General features: G+C 42.4%; 1 protein-coding gene across 1 annotated transcript; it reads left to right on the forward strand.

Moving 5' to 3' along the window:
• The first annotated feature begins 474 nt into the window (after window positions 1–474).
• On the forward strand, window positions 475–15767 carry LOC123722914. Its single transcript, XM_045685475.1, has 4 exons — window positions 475–966; window positions 1861–2670; window positions 3961–4585; window positions 15613–15767. Exons 1-4 carry the CDS (start codon window positions 475–477, stop codon window positions 15765–15767), a joined length of 2082 nt encoding a protein of 693 aa, XP_045541431.1.
• Window positions 15768–18609: the final 2842 nt, after the last annotated feature.

Here is an 18609-nt window from a genome sequence, read left to right on the forward strand (position 1 = left end):
ATACCCAATTCCTGTGACGTGACAAAGACGTGTAGTGATAACTATCTTCTGTCCCTTTCTGCGTACCAGGCTTTGGTTTGCTTGGAACAAAGGTTGTCCCCAACAAGGTTATCCCAAAGTTTGACATTCGTGTATTTTTCGAAAATTATGAGTATTTAGTTGCTGTAATTGTGCAAAAATATTTTGATATTACAATTTTAGTGAGATCAAGTGTGTAAAATATGGTATACTGCTGTATTGTTGGTTGTAAAAGCCGTAGTGAGCGAAAAGAGAAAAACATAACCTTTCAATCGTAAGTACTGAAACTACGCACTTATTCACATGTATTCATACAAAATAAGTCAGTCATACAATCAGTCACACTCGTGTTGTCAAACAGTGCATACGCATGCTAGCGGAGTCGCCTATCCCTACCCCGCGCAACGCCAATTACCACCGGTTCCTAAACTTTCATTTTATTTTTATTTTTTCACGATGTTCGTGTGCACTAGATGCAAATTAGAATTTAGAGAGGGTGCGCAATGCAGCTCCTGTCAGGGGCACTTCGATTTCCCTTGCGCGGGTATAACGGAGAACGGGTACCGAAAACTCGGTGACAGGCGCAACACATGGAGGTGTGCTACCTGTAAAGTTGCCGGAAGTTCCAGCCCGCGTTCGGGGTCGTCCAAAGCCCCCTTCCCAGTCGATCTTGAGAAGGTGATGGAGGATTTGAAGTGCCTGAGGATCCAGTTGGCCCCACTCCCGTCGATGATTGAAACAGTGAAATTAATACAAACAGATCTTAAAAGCTTAAAGGCCGATATTGCTGACCTGAAGTTATTGAAGTCTGACATCGCCGATGTAAAGGCGTCAATGGATTTTGTTCAGTATTCGGTGGATACACTGACAGGCAAAGTTAGTGCTTTGGACAAAGAAGTGCAAGAGCTCAAGAAGTCCAAAGACGACATATCTATCCTGAAGCAGCAAGTGAGTGATCTTAGAACTGTCGGTATTGTTTATAAGGGTAGTTATAAATAAAGTATAAATAAATCAGTACGCATCTGAAAGTCGCAGCTTTATTACGTCTCCCTTGTCGACATGGCGCAGCCGGTAGGATTATCGATTTAAAGTTTAAAAGTAAAAGTGGACAAAATATTGTGCAGTTATAGTGAGAAATTAGCGACAAATAAAATATAGGAACATTAAATAACAATCGTGTAACAAAAAAATGGAAGCCGTACTCCCTCCACCGTCGCCATTTTGTTATACTAATAATTTGGACAATTTAACATCAGGAAACTTATCGGAAGAGTGGAAAAAATGGAAAAGTGCATTCCTTATTTATTACGAAGCCTGTGAATTAGCGAAGAAGAGTGAAAAAGTTCAAATTAATATATTTTTGCATTTGGTTGGCGAACAGTGTAGGGAAGTGTACAACCAATTTAACGAGTCTTTTTCAAATTTAGGGAGACTAATAGAAAAATTTGATAACTTTTTCAAGGCCAAAAAGAATATTACAGTGCTCAGACATCAATTTTTTACCCAAGAACAACAAGATAATGAGTCTGTCGAACAATATGCTTTTCAACTAAAGAAAATGGCGGCAAATTGTGAGTTTGCGAACTTGTGCGACGACCTCATAAGGGACCGTATAATTTGTGGGATTACAGATAATTCATTAAGAGAACGTTTGTTAGAGGACCGGATTTAACTCTTCAAAAAACATTAGATATATGTAATCTTGCCCAAATATCAAAAGTGCAAGCTGGAACAATTAAATGTAAAACCGAAGAAAATAATGCATACGAAGTAAACAAACGTAATGAAAATAAAGACATCTGTTATGAAAACTACGAGTGTGACGCAATGTGGAGATTTCAGCGTGCAGGCGCAGCGGAAGCAGGGCGTGCGCGCGGGCGCGGTGTTCGCGGCGTGCCATGGCGCGGCGGTACATCGCGGCGTTGCCAGCCCGCACGCCCCGGCGGCGTTTACGGCATGCATTCTGCGTCAAACAATTTTCGTACTACGTCTTCGACGTTTAATAACGAAAATGTAAATTCGAACAATAAGTATGTGAGACGTGATAACAGTTCAAAGTGCATGAAGTGCGGCATAACTCATGGTTATAATCAGTGTCCAGCGTACGGAAGGAGATGCCTTAATTGTAACAATTTAAATCATTTTTCGCGAGTATGCAACAATGTGTACGAGGTGCAGTCGGAGTTCCCACAGGCTGACCAGTCCCCTGACCAGGTAATTTATTATTTTCATGAACCCAATAGCAAATGGTGTGTAGATTTATTAATAAACGGGAATAAAATTCAATTTAAATTAGACACAGGGGCTGATGTGAATGTGCTGCCTAGAAGATATTTACAAAAGATAGGTATGACAAGTGACAGTCTAATGAAAAGTGCAGTTAAATTACGCGGATATTCCGGCGGGGACATTAAAGTTGTAGGTCGGTGTAACATAAAAGTCAAGTACAAGGATGTTAATTACATCTTAGATTTTATTATAGCCGATGTAGATTCGCCACCAATTTTAGGTTGTCAATCCTGTCAGGAATTAAATTTAATAAAACTGACATTAGCAATAAGTAAACAAAGTAATGATAATTTTAAGGAGAAAATTCTGCACGAATATAAAGACGTATTTGAAGGTTTAGGATGTATGCCAGGTGAATACAAAATAGCCACAGGTGGGCACAGTTAATCGAAAAGTTAACTTCATTAATCGTTAATTCGTTAATTAAAAAATTAACTTCGTTAATCGTTAAAGCGTTAAATTCTCGAAAATTTAACGCAAGTTAAAGTTAATCGTTAACAGTTAACCATACCAAAATTATACATACTAATTTCGCACTTATTGTGGTGACACTTGTTTAAAATAGTAATTTGACTGTACATTCTATAACATATTAGTATTAGAGACAAGTATGAATGCATTATAGTATATTTCATTACGAGTGCGGAAAGCCTGTCATTGCAAAGAGTTCCGACAAATGTCTACCCGAGCCGAGGCGCAGCCGAAGGTGAGGGTTGACAGTAAGAACCAGTTGTAATAACAGTTCCGCACGTGTACTAAACAACTATTTTAATACGGTTGCGAAAAAAGTAAGCAATTTAATAGAATAATAAAAACACAATAAACTCAACTAACTAAAATGTTTGAAAAATGGCGCCAACCGTAAAAGAATACAAACAAAGATTTTTTTGTTTTCTTCACCCATTCTGGGTAGGCAAAGGGAACTATGCCCAAACAGCAAAAAAATATAATGTAACCTAACCTAATTCCTTGAATCAAATCATTAAATCTGATATTGTAACAAATTAGGAGCTTCTTTTTAGAAATATTTGCATGAATCATAAAAACTTCAATGATTTTTTTTTTTTGTAAAAACTTCGTGGTTGGTTTTTTCTTTTGAATAGACATGATTTTTACAGTTGGGAAAGAGAAGGCACGAGTTTGGAGTAACTAAAGAAAAAGCACGAGTAAAAAGTGTTTTAATACAGTTGCTCAAAAAGTGGCGTATTGCAGGGGCGAAGAGCGTTCGGAATGTGGGCTATTACATACTCTTGCTTTTATATACTCGTAATGAAATATACTATTTCGAACCTTCTTTTGATTTTGTCCTGTTGGTCACGTCTTTCCCGGACGCTCTGATGCATCACACTTGCACGCGAACTTCACATATATCAATTATCAACTCGTTCGTTCACCATTCGAGTCGCCGACAGTCGCCCAACATAGCTGAACTACGATCGTGGCGTGGCACGTAATTTAAACAAAATGACAGCACGTCTCCAAGTTTCTAATTTAACGATTAACGGACTTTTATTAACGGAAGTTAAGTTTAACGGAAGTTAACAAAAGCGTTAACACTTTTTGAAGTTAACTTAAAAGTTAATCCGTTAAGCAAAATGTTAACTTCGTTAATTAACGATTAACGGATTAACGAGTTAATGCCCAGCTCTGAAAATAGCTATAGATAAATCCGTCCGTCCGGTTGTTCACGCACCGCGAAAGTTGCCTGTGGCCATTAAAGAAAAGGTAAAAAATAAATTAAATGAGATGGAAATGCAAAAAATTATAAGTAAAGTAGAAGGGCCGAGTAATTGGGTGAGTAGCATGACTGTCGTACGGAAACCAAACGGTGATTTACGTATTTGCTTAGATCCTAAGGATCTTAACAAAGCAATTAAAAGGGAACACTTTCACTTACCCACGCTAGACGAAATCACAACAAATTTGGCAGGTTCAAAATTTTACAGCACATTAGACGCCAAAAATGGGTTCTGGCAATTAAAATTAAATGAAAAAAGCGCTGATTTATGCACGTTCAATACAGCTTTTGGTAGATATAAATTTTTACGTTTACCGTACGGGATTTCGTCAGCGTCAGAAGTATTTCATAAAAAGATGTACGAAAATTTTGATGACATTGAAGGTGTGTGTTTGTTTGTCGATGATTTATTAATATATGGTAAAACCCAGTATGAACACGATGAACGGTTAAAGCGAGTGCTAGATAGATGTAGATTAATTAATTTGAAGTTGAACAAAGAAAAATGTAAATTTGCATTAATGGAAATTAAGTATTTAGGTCATAGAATCACTCAAAATGGGATTCATCCCGACGAGTCACATACTTCCGCGATAAAAAAAATGATGGTTCCAAAAAATAAAAAAGATGTCGAAAGGTTTCTTGGTTTGGTTAATTACGTCGGTAGCTTTATTGCAAACTTGTCAGATAAAACACATTTACTACGACAGTTGTTAAAAAAGGATATAGAATGGCACTGGACGCCAGATCATGCCAGGTCATTTAATGTTCTAAAAGAGTGTCTTACCAAACCACCTGTGTTACAATATTACGATGTCAATAAGCCAGTAGTGTTATCGGTGGACACGAGTAAAAACGGTCTGGGTGCTTGTTTATTACAAAATAATTTACCGGTTAGTTATGCATCTCGTACGCTTACTAAAGCCGAACAAAATTATGCTCAAATTGAAAAAGAATTGTTAGCCTGTGTGTTTGCATGTGAAAAGTTTTATTCTTACATTTTTGGTAAATGTGACGTTACGATTGAGACAGATCACAAGCCCTTAGTGCACATTATAGTGAAACCCATAGCTGAGGCACCCCCCAGGCTACAAAGAATGTTGTTGCGTCTTCAACGATACACATTCACATTAAAATATAAGCCCGGTAAATATTTGTTCATAGCCGATGCATTGTCGCGCGACGCGGAGCCGGTGAGTCATGCGCAATTGAGTAATTACTTGGACACCGAAGCGCACGTCTCTGCGGTCATAGCTTCGAATCCACTCACAGATTCTCATTTTGTAAACTTACAGTATTGCACACAAAACGATAATGAATTGCAGACATTAATAGAACTTATTAAAAATGGTTGGCCCGAGCATAAAAAAAAATTAAATAATATTGTTTCTCCTTACTGGTGTTATAGGGATGAGTTATCAACTGCACACGGTTTAGTTTGGAAAGGCGACAGAGTCGTCATACCAAAAGTCATGAGAGATGAGATGCTAAAAAAAATACACACAGGGCATTTAGGTTTAGAAAAATGCAAATTAATAATGAGAGAGAGCATGTTTTGGCCGAACATAAATAGTCAATTAGAAGATTACATAAGTAAATGTCAAGCGTGTCTTACTTTTAAAAACGAAAATCAAAAAGAAACTTTAATACCGCATGAGGTACCAAATAGGGCTTGGCTGAAGATAGGGGCGGACTCGTTTCATTTTCAGGGCGAAAAATATTTAATCGTCGTTGATTATTATAGTAAATTTGTTGAGGTAGTTCAAGTGGAATCGCTCAGAAGTGATGTTATAGTAAATCATTTAAAAAAAATATTTTCTAGGTTTGGAATTCCTGAAACAGTAATGTCAGACAATGGCCCTGAATTCAATTCTAAAGAATTTCGACTTTTCGCACGCGAATGGAACTTTAAGCATATAACATCATCCCCTCGATATCCACAATCGAATGGGCAAGTTGAAAGAACAATTCAAACTATAAAAAACATTATGAAAAAGACCCGTTTAGATAAGACTGATTTTAGACTTGCGTTACTACATTATATAAATACACCTATAAGTACAACATTACCATCTCCGTCTGAGCTTTTATTCAGTAGGAAGTTAAGAACAACAATTCCTTACCAGCCTCGTCTACTCCGCCCTGTCATCTACAGGAACGTAAGAAATAATTTAGTTGATAGACAATTAAAACAAAAATATTATTACGATAAAAGAGCTAAGGACATGTGTGACCTAGTTGTAGGTCAAAAGGTTAAAGTGCGTTTCAATAAGCAATGGGTAAGCGGGGTCGTACAGGCAATCTTAAGTAAGAGGTCTTATCTCATAAAATTGAACAATGGTACGACATTAATTCGCAACCGTAGACATTTAAATCTTAATACAAGTTTAAAAAATTATGAATCATTAAACGACTCAAATAGCGACACTTACGACGACATAACAGTTAACAATAGTTGTCAGCCGGCATATTCACATCAGCCTAACCAAATCACAACTCGTTCTGGCAGGACCGTGAGGCAGCCTGAGCGGTGGGGATACTCCGCGCCCGGCACAGCATCAATGTAATTGGAATATACTCGTACATAAAAATTATTTTGTATTAACTTTATATTATTGTAATTGAAGCCGATATAATAGTTTAATATGGCTAAGAAGGCATATTCACAGTATATAGCTTCTCTGTAGATTATGTATAATTGTTCTCGTTTTCTTTTTCCATTTATTATAATTTTACATCATTAAAGTTTTATAGTTAACTGTTAACAGCTTAAAAACGTAAATTTTTATTTTAATATATATAATTTTTGTGATAAGTATTAGTAAGTATATGTTAGTTAAGTATTATTAGTGTTATTAGTTAGTTAGTAAGTATTAGATAGTTTATTTCATATTATATCGAAAGTAGTAAAATAAATAATGTTATAACAAAATATTCAATGGAAGTAATGAACAAATAAATAATATACATATAAATGTAAAGAATAGTAGTGTGCACTTTAATACAGTTAAAGTCTAACCGAAACTGCTATTGATTACCTATATAATTTACATGTTACAAACAAAATATTTCTTTGAAAAACAAAGAGGTTTTCATTGTTTTAATTCATACCCCAAGAGTATTGTTACAAAAATTACCTACAATGTTTTATAAGGCATGTGTTAGTCTAATTTAAATAATATATAATGTTTTTTTTTCCTGTTTTTCTATATTGTTGTACTTTTTTTTTGTTTTTGTTTAAAAGGGGGTTGTCGGTATTGTTTATAAGGGTAGTTATAAATAAAGTATAAATAAATCAGTACGCATCTGAAAGTCGCAGCTTTATTACGTCTCCCTTGTCGACAAGAACTATAGCTCGAGAACAAGATCAAAGAGCCCGCATGAACAATATGGAAATAAAAGGGGTTCCAATGACTAACTCGGAGAATTTATACTCATTAGTTACGAAAATAGGCAACCTCATTCAATGCCCTATTACAAAAGACCAGATCAACTACATCACAAGAGTGCCATCTCGCGGCAATAACACGATCAAGTCAATTGTGGTATCGGTTCATAACCGATACCGAAAAGACGATTTCGTTGCGGCAGCCAGAAAACTCACAATCACAGCAGCCGACCTGGGCCTTCAAGGCGGTACGAGGATATTCATTAATGATCACCTCACTGTTGACAACAAAATCCTGCTCAATAAGGCAAAGGCGCTAGCAAAGGAAAAAAATTTTGCTTTTACTTGGGTGAAGGGATCAAAAATCTTTATGCGGAGAAACCCGACCTCACCAATTATAGCCATCAAAACCGAAGCCGACCTAAAAAAACTGTGCAATTGATTAGTATTGTCACCTCCGAATGCGTACATTTATCCTATCAAATATGTATACTTTGCCTTCTTCATTCCTGTAAGTATTATAACACTTGCACGCAAAGTTTGAGAACCCCTGTCACATTATTTCACTCGTACCGCGCGCAATGGGCGCATGAAGTACCCGCGCGCTCGTATTTCGCTCGGTATCAAATTATTTATTACACGCTATTATCACATATTTACAATAATCTACACATTGCTTCCACCGCTAAACATGATTGCTCATCTTTAAATCGCCTCTCACACGCGCGTTACAACAATAATTTACGTTCATATATTTTTTCTGCCACAAAACGTATTCTAGTTACCACTCAGCCGCTAAAACTCCTTAGATCAAGATGTATTCGATAAAAATCTACTATCAAAATGTACGCGGCTTACGTACAAAAACGGGAGATTTCTATAGAAATATTTGTCTATGTGACTATGATATAGTATGTCTCACTGAGACATGGTTAATTGATGGTATTAACAACAGCGAGCTATTCGACGACCGATATTTGGTGTGGAGGCGTGATAGAAATTATCAGGCGAGGGAGCAGACCCTCGGAGGGGGCGTCCTAATCGCAGCGCGGCGGGATCTCGTTGCCGAAGGCCGCGATGACTGGTGCTCTCAGGCCGAGGACTTGTGGCTATCACTCTCATTACGCAAATTTTCTTCACAGTCACACTACAACTTGCATATCTGTGTTGTTTATATGTGTCATCAAAACTTAGGGAACTCGCTTGCACTTCAAACAACGTTATTTGCATCTACCTTAACCGATATTATATTAGCTCGGCCGTCGGATAGATTTGTTGTGATAGGCGACTTTAACTTGCCAAATCTCACGTGGGTACTCTCAGATGATGGTGTATCTTATGAACCTCGAAATATTCAAGGATCCTATCAATTTGATTTATTTGACAATCTCACTTTATGTAATATATTTCAATACAACTCCATTTTAAATGTCAATAATAGAATTTTAGATTTAGTATTCTCAACGGATAATTTATTAGTAACACACTGCTCTAGTCCATTAGTGACGGAGGACCCTCATCACAAAGCCTTACATATAGTTACAGAGTTTGAACGATCACAGTCACTCCCTTCATTGCCTTATGTTAAATATCTATACCATAAAGGGGACTACCAATCCATATCAGCGGAATTAAATAAAATAAACTGGCAAAAAGAGATCCACAACAAATGCCTAGACGACTCAGTCAGTTTCCTTTACCGAACCTTAAATGAATTGCGTAACACTTATATTCCATCTAAAAACGTCTTTCCTATGCGTAAGTATCCTCCATGGTATAGACCATCATTAATCAAACTACTGAAAGAGAAAACCAAACACCTAAAAAAATACAAATTATATAAGAACATCAGTGACTCAAATTCTTATAATATTTTAAAGAAGCGAGCTGTTGAAATGGAAGAGGATATGTTTCGTAAATATATAAGTTGTATTGAAAACAACATACAAAAAAATCCAAAGGCCTTTTGGTCTTACATTAAATCTAAAAAGCAAGCCAACTCCTATCCCTCGCAACTGAAATTCGGGCACCGACATGCAAGTAAAGTAGATGAGATTTGTAATTTGTTCGCCGAGTACTTTCACTCTTCCTTCTTGCAGCCTTCCGCTACGCAAACCCCAGCCTCTTCCTCATATGAGCCTAATTTACCGGATTTCAGCGCGGACATAGGCACCGTAGAAGTACTAGATACCGAAGTCGAAAAACTGTTTAAAACCTTAGACCTAAATAAATCAGCAGGCCCAGACGGCATACCCCCTATCTTTATCTATAACTGTGCGAAAAGCTTAACAATTCCACTTAGTATGTTATACAGGCGTTCACTTAATGAAGGAGTAATGCCTTCTATATGGAAGTCTTCTTACATAACACCAATACATAAGAAAGGACCGAAAAATGACATTACAAATTACAGGCCAATCTCGAAATTATGTATTTTTGCCAAGGTTCTGGAAAAAATAATACACAAACAATTATACTTCACTTTGAAACACACTTTTAGCTTAGAACAGCACGGTTTTCTTAGGGGTAGGTCCACAACATCGAACCTCATACTCTGTGGTGAGTTTCTATCCGAACATATGTCTGAACCCTCGCAGGTAGATGTTATTTACACCGACTACAGTAAATGTTTCGACAGGATAGACCATATAATCCTGCTACAAAAGCTCCAGCAGGTAGGTATTAGAGGCAATCTCTTCAGATGGTTTTCGTCATATGTGCAGAATAGGTGCCAAACGGTAGTGCTCAACGGGTTCACATCCGCCAATATGAGCATACCGTCTGGGGTACCTCAAGGTTCACTACTCGCACCTCTTCTTTTTACATTATTTATTTATTATATTTCGGATTGTTTCCAATACTCAAAAATTCTATTGTACGCGGATGACATGAAAATTCTCTGCCCCATAAAAACCAACCAAGATACACTGAACCTTCAAGATGATTTAAATCGATTCCAAGAATACTGTTTCCTCAACAAACTAGACTTAAATGTTTCTAAATGTTTCGTCTGTACTTTCACGCGAAAACCAGGTCCTATTGTGGGCAATTATCAACTGGAGAGTACTACACTCCGCACCTTAACTAATACAACAGACCTTGGTGTCATTTTTGACGCAAAACTTCTATTTGATACTCATATAAACACTATTATTAATAAAGCTTCAAAATCATTAGGTTTCGTCTTGAGAATGTCATCTGAATTTCAAACTATTAAGACCTTCAAAATATTATATTGTGCATACGTACGTAGCCACCTGGAGTACGCCTCTCAAGTCTGGAACCCTTGCTATCACACCTACAAAAACCGCATAGAAAACGTACAAAGACGGTTTCTTCGGTTCATACAATACCGTGCTGGAACATTTGTTTACAATTATTACTCTCGTTGTAAGAAATTTCATCTGTTACCGCTAGAAGAGAGAAGGCGCGTGGCAGACTTAGCTTTTCTCAGCGGTATTGTAAACGGCGTGGTCGATTGCCCTGAACTCCTCGAAAAAGTAGGCATCATTGTTCCCAAGTGTGGGCTTCGCCCCCGTGAACACAACTTATTATATACACCGCGAGTTAAGAATAGGTATAGGGAGAACAGTTATTTAGTACGAGCGTGCAAATGTTATAATGCAATCTCTGATCATATTGATATATTTAACATGTCAGCATTTAAAATCAAACAATTTTTTAATGACCGTTTCTTCAGTGCATGACTGAGAGTTCAAGGGACTTTGTGGATTAGCTTAAAAAAAGACAACAAGAAGTGAATTTCATTACCTGCATTTACACCCATCTGTGACAACTTTTAATTAGCCTTAAGTTTATATTTATATCAAAATTAAATTATAAGTTAGCTGTAAGTTGTCCGAATATTAAATAAAATAAAATAAAAAATAAAATAAAAATAAGGAAGAAAATACAAACTAGTTGTTCTTTACAGTCTTTGTAATAACTAATATGTTAAAATACGGGTAAAATCAGCTAAAATAAAATAGTATTTTTCGAACATTATGCGCCCAAACGCAGACGTCATTTGTGTCAAATAATATACTGTAGATCTGGGAAACAAGCGGCCATATTAAACTTCTTTTCAAATTGGTTGGTTATTACCCGTAAAAATAATACCACCATCTTGTTGTAAAAATTACCCTGAATTTAGGGGAAATAAATTATAGTATAAATTATAGTATTGTTAGGACTGTTGAGGGTAGTCACACAAAAGGTTGTTTTATAAGGAAGTATGCGCTGCTGCTCGAGGCAGTCTCTCTCCATCGGTCATTGCGGAACGTCTGACATTTTTGTTTATTTACGTTCGGTTTGAGTTTATACTACAGCGAGGATTATTATGAAGTAGAGTTAAATTCATTATTTCGCTGTTAGTTTAATTCTTTTAAAATACTTTTGCATCAAATATCTTACATCAGAAGTGGGATAGGATCCACGTGATTCTATCCACTTTGCTCACTCTGTGTTTGTGTTTGCATTTTCGTGAAAATAAATGCAAAGAGAAAAATGTCAGATCGTTACCGTGATAATCGTTGTAGTCGTAGCAAGTTGAGTCGATATCAAAGTCGTACCAGTGTTTGCAAAACATGGGTAGCGTGGACCAAGCCGTTTATTCTGCATGGGAATATGTGAGTAGTGAGGCTCACGCGCTGTCTGTGTATTTCACTCCGACAGGATTGTGGACGCGATCTATTCAATTTGTACTGCGGTAAGATCGAACCAATATTTTTATATTTCAAGTTTTGATGCCAAATAAGTCAACATCAGACTTTTCATTTAATTTAAAGATGTGTTCTTTACTAAAGACTGAAATTGAATACCTCGATCAGTTTATTAGTGAGGGTCAGGTAAGGCCGAGTCGTGGCAAGATTTAACACGTTACATGCCAACATGATTTTTTTTTCATTTTAAAGTGAACTTGTAAGGCTAGTCGGTTGCGTTGAGCGTGTTAAGCCATTACCTGAGTCAGACGTATGTCATTATGTCATAATAGTCATTGATGCCCTTTATTAGTTCAGTTTGCTTTGTCCATGTATTGTCGAGATGCTCTGCGTTGCGTAGACTGCGGGATACCCAACTGCAGAAGTGAGATTGTGAACGGAATGTGAGACGTTCTGTATCAGGAGATGCTTCTAGGGTATTTTCAGGACTGACAAACTGCGGGTTGCCATTAATATCATGTAGAGGACGGACTGCGGGACGCTTGCCCTACATGGTGCCACGGTGAGGGGAGTGGACTCCCGAGACATGCTCTGCTTTCTTTTTTAACGGTGAGACATCTTATGTTCGTATGACACGCAAACGTCGTGCCTATGTTATACGAACGATTGTGTGATACTACTTGCGTATAATAAGCGAACGTCGTGCCTATGTTATACGAGTAGTTATGTATCTGATATATGTGTAATAAGCGAACGTCGTGCCTATGTTACGCACATGTAGATGACACATGATATGCGAACGTCGTGCCTATGTCATGTGCTGAAGTCATTTGTGTAGATGAACTATGCAAACGTCGTGCCTATGGTTCACTATGTTGTTGTAAACGAACTATGCAAACGTCGTGCCTATGGTTCACTATGTTGTTGTAAACGAACTATGCAAACGTCGTGCCTATGGTTCACTATGTTGTTGTAAACGAACTATGCAAACGTCGTGCCTATGGTTCACTATGTTGTTGTAAACGAACTATGCAAACGTCGTGCCTATGGTTCACTATGTTGTTGTAAACGAACTATGCAAACGTCGTGCCTATGGTTCACTATGTTGTTGTAAACGAACTATGCAAACGTCGTGCCCATGGTTCGCAAAGATGCAAAGAAGTACAGAAGGACGAGGACGTCCTCCAGTCAGGAGAGGCCGTGTTAGGACTGTTGAGGGTAGTCACACAAAAGGTTGTTTTATAAGGAAGTATGCGCTGCTGCTCGAGGCAGTCTCTCTCCATCGGTCATTGCGGAACGTCTGACATTTTTGTTTATTTACGTTCGGTTTGAGTTTATACTACAGCGAGGATTATTATGAAGTAGAGTTAAATTCATTATTTCGCTGTTAGTTTAATTATTTTAAAATACTTTTGCATCAAATATCTTACAGTATGTATAATGTATATAAATGAAACAATTCACATTTTTTATACTATTTTCAACAGATTTCAAAAGGAGTTTTTAATTCTAGTATATGCTGTGTTTTTTAAATATTCGATACTTTCTTATCCCGTTGATTTTAAAGAGTATGCTTTTTAATTTGTCCCATGTAAATTTTTATTTCTTAGAAATTACAATCAAAATAGTTAAATAATAGGTCCTTACATATGAAATTGGCGTTTTGTATGGGAGGAACAAAAAGTCGAATATTTTTTAATATAATATATTTAATTAATCAAAGTATGAACCATTATTTTCTATGCACTTTTGCCATCTCATAGGTAGTTCATTGATCCCTTTACTAAAAAAACCAGTCGTACGGGAATCAATGAAATCTTTGAAGGCGATTTGGACTGCCCCATCGGAGTTGAATTTTTTCCCTTGCAAGAAGTTATCCAAATTTCGAAAAAAATGGTAATCTGTTGGAGCAAGGTCCGGGGAGTACGGAGGATGTCTTAGACTTTCCAATTGAAGCTCTTCTAATTTAGTAGCCGTCTGTTGCGCAGTGTGTGGTCTAGCGTTGTCGTGAAGCAGCAGTGGCGTGGAGCGATTGACCAGCCTAGGTTGTTTAGCCGCTAGCTTTTCCATCATAGTTTGCAATTGCTGACAATAGACATCAGCCGTAATAGTCTGGCCAGATTTGAGAAAACTGTAATGAACAATACCGGCACTAGTCCACCAAACGCTTACAAGTAACTTTTTTGGGGTTAATTTTCGCTTGGGGCAGGATTTGGCTGGCTGGCCAGGATCCAACCATTGCGCTGAGCGCTTCCGATTATCGTAAAGAACCCATTTTTCATCACAGGTAATGATTCGGTTTAAAATACCTTCATTATTGTGCCGGTTTAGTAATGTAACGCAACAGTCGACGCGCGTTTGCCGGTTTGCTTCAGTCAATTCGTGAGGTACCCACCTTTCAAGCTTTTTAATCTTCCCAATTTGCTTCAAGTGAATTAAAACAGTTTTATCACTAACATCGCAGCCTGCAGCTAACTCGGACGTGGTTTGCGATGGATCCGCTTCCACAATAGCCTTCAACTCTTCATTATCAACTTGAGTCTCAGGCCGTCCACGGGGCTTGTTCTGCAGATCGAAATTTCCAGAACGAAAACGTTGGAACCAAAAACGAACTGTGTTTTCTTTTGCAACACGACCGCCATACACATCATTCACCCTTCGAGTCGTTTCCGCAGCACTAGGCCACGGCGGAACTCGTACTCGTAAATAATGCGATATTTTAAGTTTTCCATTTTGTAAAATGAGTGACGCAAACAGAAAAAAACAGAAGAAAAAAAACAAATGAATGACGGTCATCGAACCACAAATACACGAGTCTATAGCTGTACAAATTTGAATTTGGAATTCCTTACCAAAGAGGAGAAATTCGTGATTAAAGTGGCCAGTACGAAAAACGCCAATTTCATATGTAAGGACCTAATATTAAGTAGTTTTACATGTAGTGTTCACTGTAATGATATACAGAGTAATTTAAAATTATATGACTAAAATATTGGTATGTTTTTTGTAGCTTTTTAAGAAGACTTAGGACTTCGTGCATATCGAAGAAAACCAGGACATCGTTTGAATGCTCGTCTAATGGACCCAAGACTGAAGAGATGCCGCGCTTTGTTGAAGCGGGAAAAAAATATCGGGAAATTCTTTTTTTGGAGTCACTCAAGGCATCCTTGATTAAGGCAGCCGCCGATATTGACATGGACCTCGTTCGTGCTGCGATAGACGAATGGCCGAGCGGGGTGCTAGGGTCGGAAACCTCCACGTTGGGCCGTCGCTTGGATTGCTCTGGGATAAGTCCTGGGGGAATGGAAGCGGTTGGTCCGGTGCACCCTGGATGGCGGCAGATGGGTTCCTTTTCCTCTACGGGGGGAGGGAAGTCATCTGCCGCTGACCAATATCCAGCCAGCTGACCCATGGGGTCGTGGGATGGCGGACCTTTAAGGTCCGCGGCGAGGCGCTCTTTTAAGAGCGCCCCGCGAGTTGCCGGGTCTGCTCAGTGCACGGTTTGGCTCTGTTTTCAGAGTCGACTGGTGAACTGGTGCAGACCGGCGTCGTCGCCGGCTTAGTCGGCTTGGGAGCGGTGCTCTCCCTAGGGATGGTCCTGTTGGACAGCGGTCTTCGGACGTGGTTTCGGCGGGAGTATTCCGCGGCGCGGCGGTTCCCCTGGGTGTGCTAACCCGCACTCAGGGGACAACGTCGGGCAACCTGTCCCGGTCAGACTGTGTCAGTTGATCATGTCTAGCGGCGTCGCCGGGACAGGGGGCTTGCCTTAATTGGCCGGCCCAAGACAAGGATCAGTCACTAAAAACCCGACAGCGAAGTCGTTAAAACCTGCGGATACCGGCGGACCTCCGCAGTATATACGCCCGGTCTGGGTACAGGGGGCTCTGCCTGGCTGGAGTTTCCTTTCCCCCACACTCGTGGGAACTATATGGAAGATCAGAAAACTCAAAACAACAACGACGACATTGGCAAGGCACAAAGGGCAGAAGAGACGCACAACGATGTGGAAGCAGTTGAAGGCGGGAGCAGGGCCGCGGGTGTGGCTCTCCCGGTGCGACTCGCCCATGGTGTTGGTGAGGAGGCAACTGTCCGATTCGGACAGCGGCAGCTGCGCCTCATTGGAGGCAATCGGGGGTGAGGGCATGCGCTCAAGATCGCGCTCCCCACCCAGCCGATTTTGGCGGAAGCGGTCGCTGACGCCGGAAGAGGGAGCGGCTGGCGCCAAAACAACGGCGCCACGAAAGAGAGGCCGCGGACGCCCTATAACAACGGGGGAGTACGCCGGCCTGGCCAGAGCGAAGGCGGAGCTCAACGCCCAACTGGAGCGGGAGATAAAGCTGCAGGCGGAGGCGGAGCTGGCGGCGGAGGTCACGGAGAGGAGCCGGGTGCTGCGAGCCCGGGCCAGGGCGGTGATGCCCGAAGGTCCGGGAGAGGCGGCGTCCGGCGAGCACTCCGCTGAGGACCTCGCCGGCACGGTCGAGGCGACGCTGGACGTAATTGCCAGCGTCGCCAAGAAATCGGCCAAGATGAAGTGCCAGCACATCGCCAGCGTCCGCGAGGCGGTGTCGACCATCGGCGACGCGGTGCGAGCGCTTCGATCCCGCACTGAGTCGCAGGAGGTCGCCCACCTGCAGGCCGAGCTGGCCGCTATGAGGGCGGAGCTGGAGGCGGTAAAGCGGCAGGCGGCTGCCCCCCCCCAGATGACCCGGGAGGAGATCCTATTTATGGTAGACTCCCGGATCGCGGGAATTGGCAACCGCCTGCTGCCCGAGCCGAGGCTGCGCCCTCCGCTGGTTGCGGACGCACATGCCGCCGCCGCCGCCGCCACCGCAGGAGCGACCAGCACTCGCCGCGAGGCGAAGCGCGCTGCCCCTGCCCCGGCCGTAGAGCCAGTGCCCGCCCCGGCCGTAGAGCCGGTGCCCGCCCCGACCCCAGTCCCCGCTGCGACGTATGCCGCGGCGGCGAAAAAGGGTAAGGGGAATGGCAAGAAGAGCCTGGCGGCCCGCGAGGCCGAGGCCGCCCGCAAGCCAGAGCCGGCGCCCCCCGCTCCCCAGCCCCAACCTGAGGAGGCCTGGAACGTGGTGACGCGGAAGGCGAAGGCCCCGAAGCAGGCGGCAACGGCCCCCGCGACGCCCGCCGCATCCAAGAAGAAGAGGAAGAGGGCCCCCCGACGGCGACTGCGTGCTCCTAAAACGGCAGCAGTCGTCATAACATTACCCGAGGGGTCCATGACGACCTACGAGGCCGTCCTGGACAAGGCCGAGAAGTCTGTCGACCTCTCGGCCCTGGGCATAGAGGGGCTCCGGTTCCGCACGGCGAGAACCGGCGGCCGAGTCTTGGAGGTGGCTGGCGCCGACAAGGGCCAAAAGGCCGATGAACTGGCGGCCAAGCTGCGGGCGACCATCGGTGACGTGGCCCGCGTCTCCCGGCCGGAGCTCTGCGCTGAGATACGCATCTCCGGTCTGGGCGATGCGGCCACCAGCCAGGCGGTGGCGGCGCAAGTGGCGAAGTTGGGGGGTTGCCCTCCCGAAGGTGTAAAGGTGGGCGTTATAAATCGCCCACCTGGCCGCCAGGGCACCGTGTGGGTGAAATGCCCCGTCCTGGCGGCCAAGAAGATCGTCGACGCCGGCCGGTTCACGGTCGGCTGGTCGACGGTGAGGGCAACCCTCCTGGAGGCGCGGCCGCAGCGGTGTTACCGCTGCCTGGTCCCCGGCAATCTAGGGGTGCAGTGCAACTGCGGCGTCGACCGCAGCGCGCTATGCTTTCGGTGTGGCCAGCCGGGCCACAAGGCCGCGTCGTGCGAGGAGGAGCCCTCCTGCGCAGTTTGTGCTTCGGAGGGCGTGGAGGCCAGTCATCGTCTGGGACACAAGAAGTGTCCAGCGATGAACCGGCCTCCTACCAAAGGTGGCAAGAAAAAGACAGGCGGGGGCAATCAGGGACCCCCCGCCTCGTCGTCTACAGCTGCAGCTGCAGCTGATGTGGAGGCGATGGACACCGCCCATTAATAATGGCCCCCAGTGTCTCGATCCTGAAGGCGAATGTCAACCACTGCGTCGCGGCCCAAGATTTATTGATCCAGACCGCGGCGCAGTGGAAGATCGATGTAGCCATAGTCGCCGAGCCGTACTACGTCCGCGCCCGCGATGATTGAGCGGGCGATCGCGACGGCTCGGTGGCTATCGTCGCCTGGCGACGCACGGGCCCCACACCCTTCGAAAGTGTAACAAAGGGTAGCGGTTGGGTTCTTGCGTCGCTGGGCGGCATTGCAGTGATCGGGGTGTACTTCGCGCCGAGCAGGAGTTTTGCCGACTTTGAGCGGATGCTCGCTGAAGTCGGCGCTCTTGTGGCCGATGTGCACCCCACCCCTGTGGTTGTCGTTGGAGACTTCAACGCCAAATCGAGTGCATGGGGTTCTCCGGTGACAGACCTCAGGGGGGAGACACTGGCGGACTGGGCGGTGTCCACGGGGCTCGTCCTCCTGAACAGGGGGGCAGCCCAGACACGCGTGCGCAGTC

The sequence above is a fragment of the Papilio machaon genome, chromosome W (genome assembly GCF_912999745.1).
Source record: "Papilio machaon chromosome W, ilPapMach1.1, whole genome shotgun sequence".
In the NCBI taxonomy this organism is placed as follows: Eukaryota; Metazoa; Arthropoda; class Insecta; order Lepidoptera; family Papilionidae; genus Papilio; species Papilio machaon.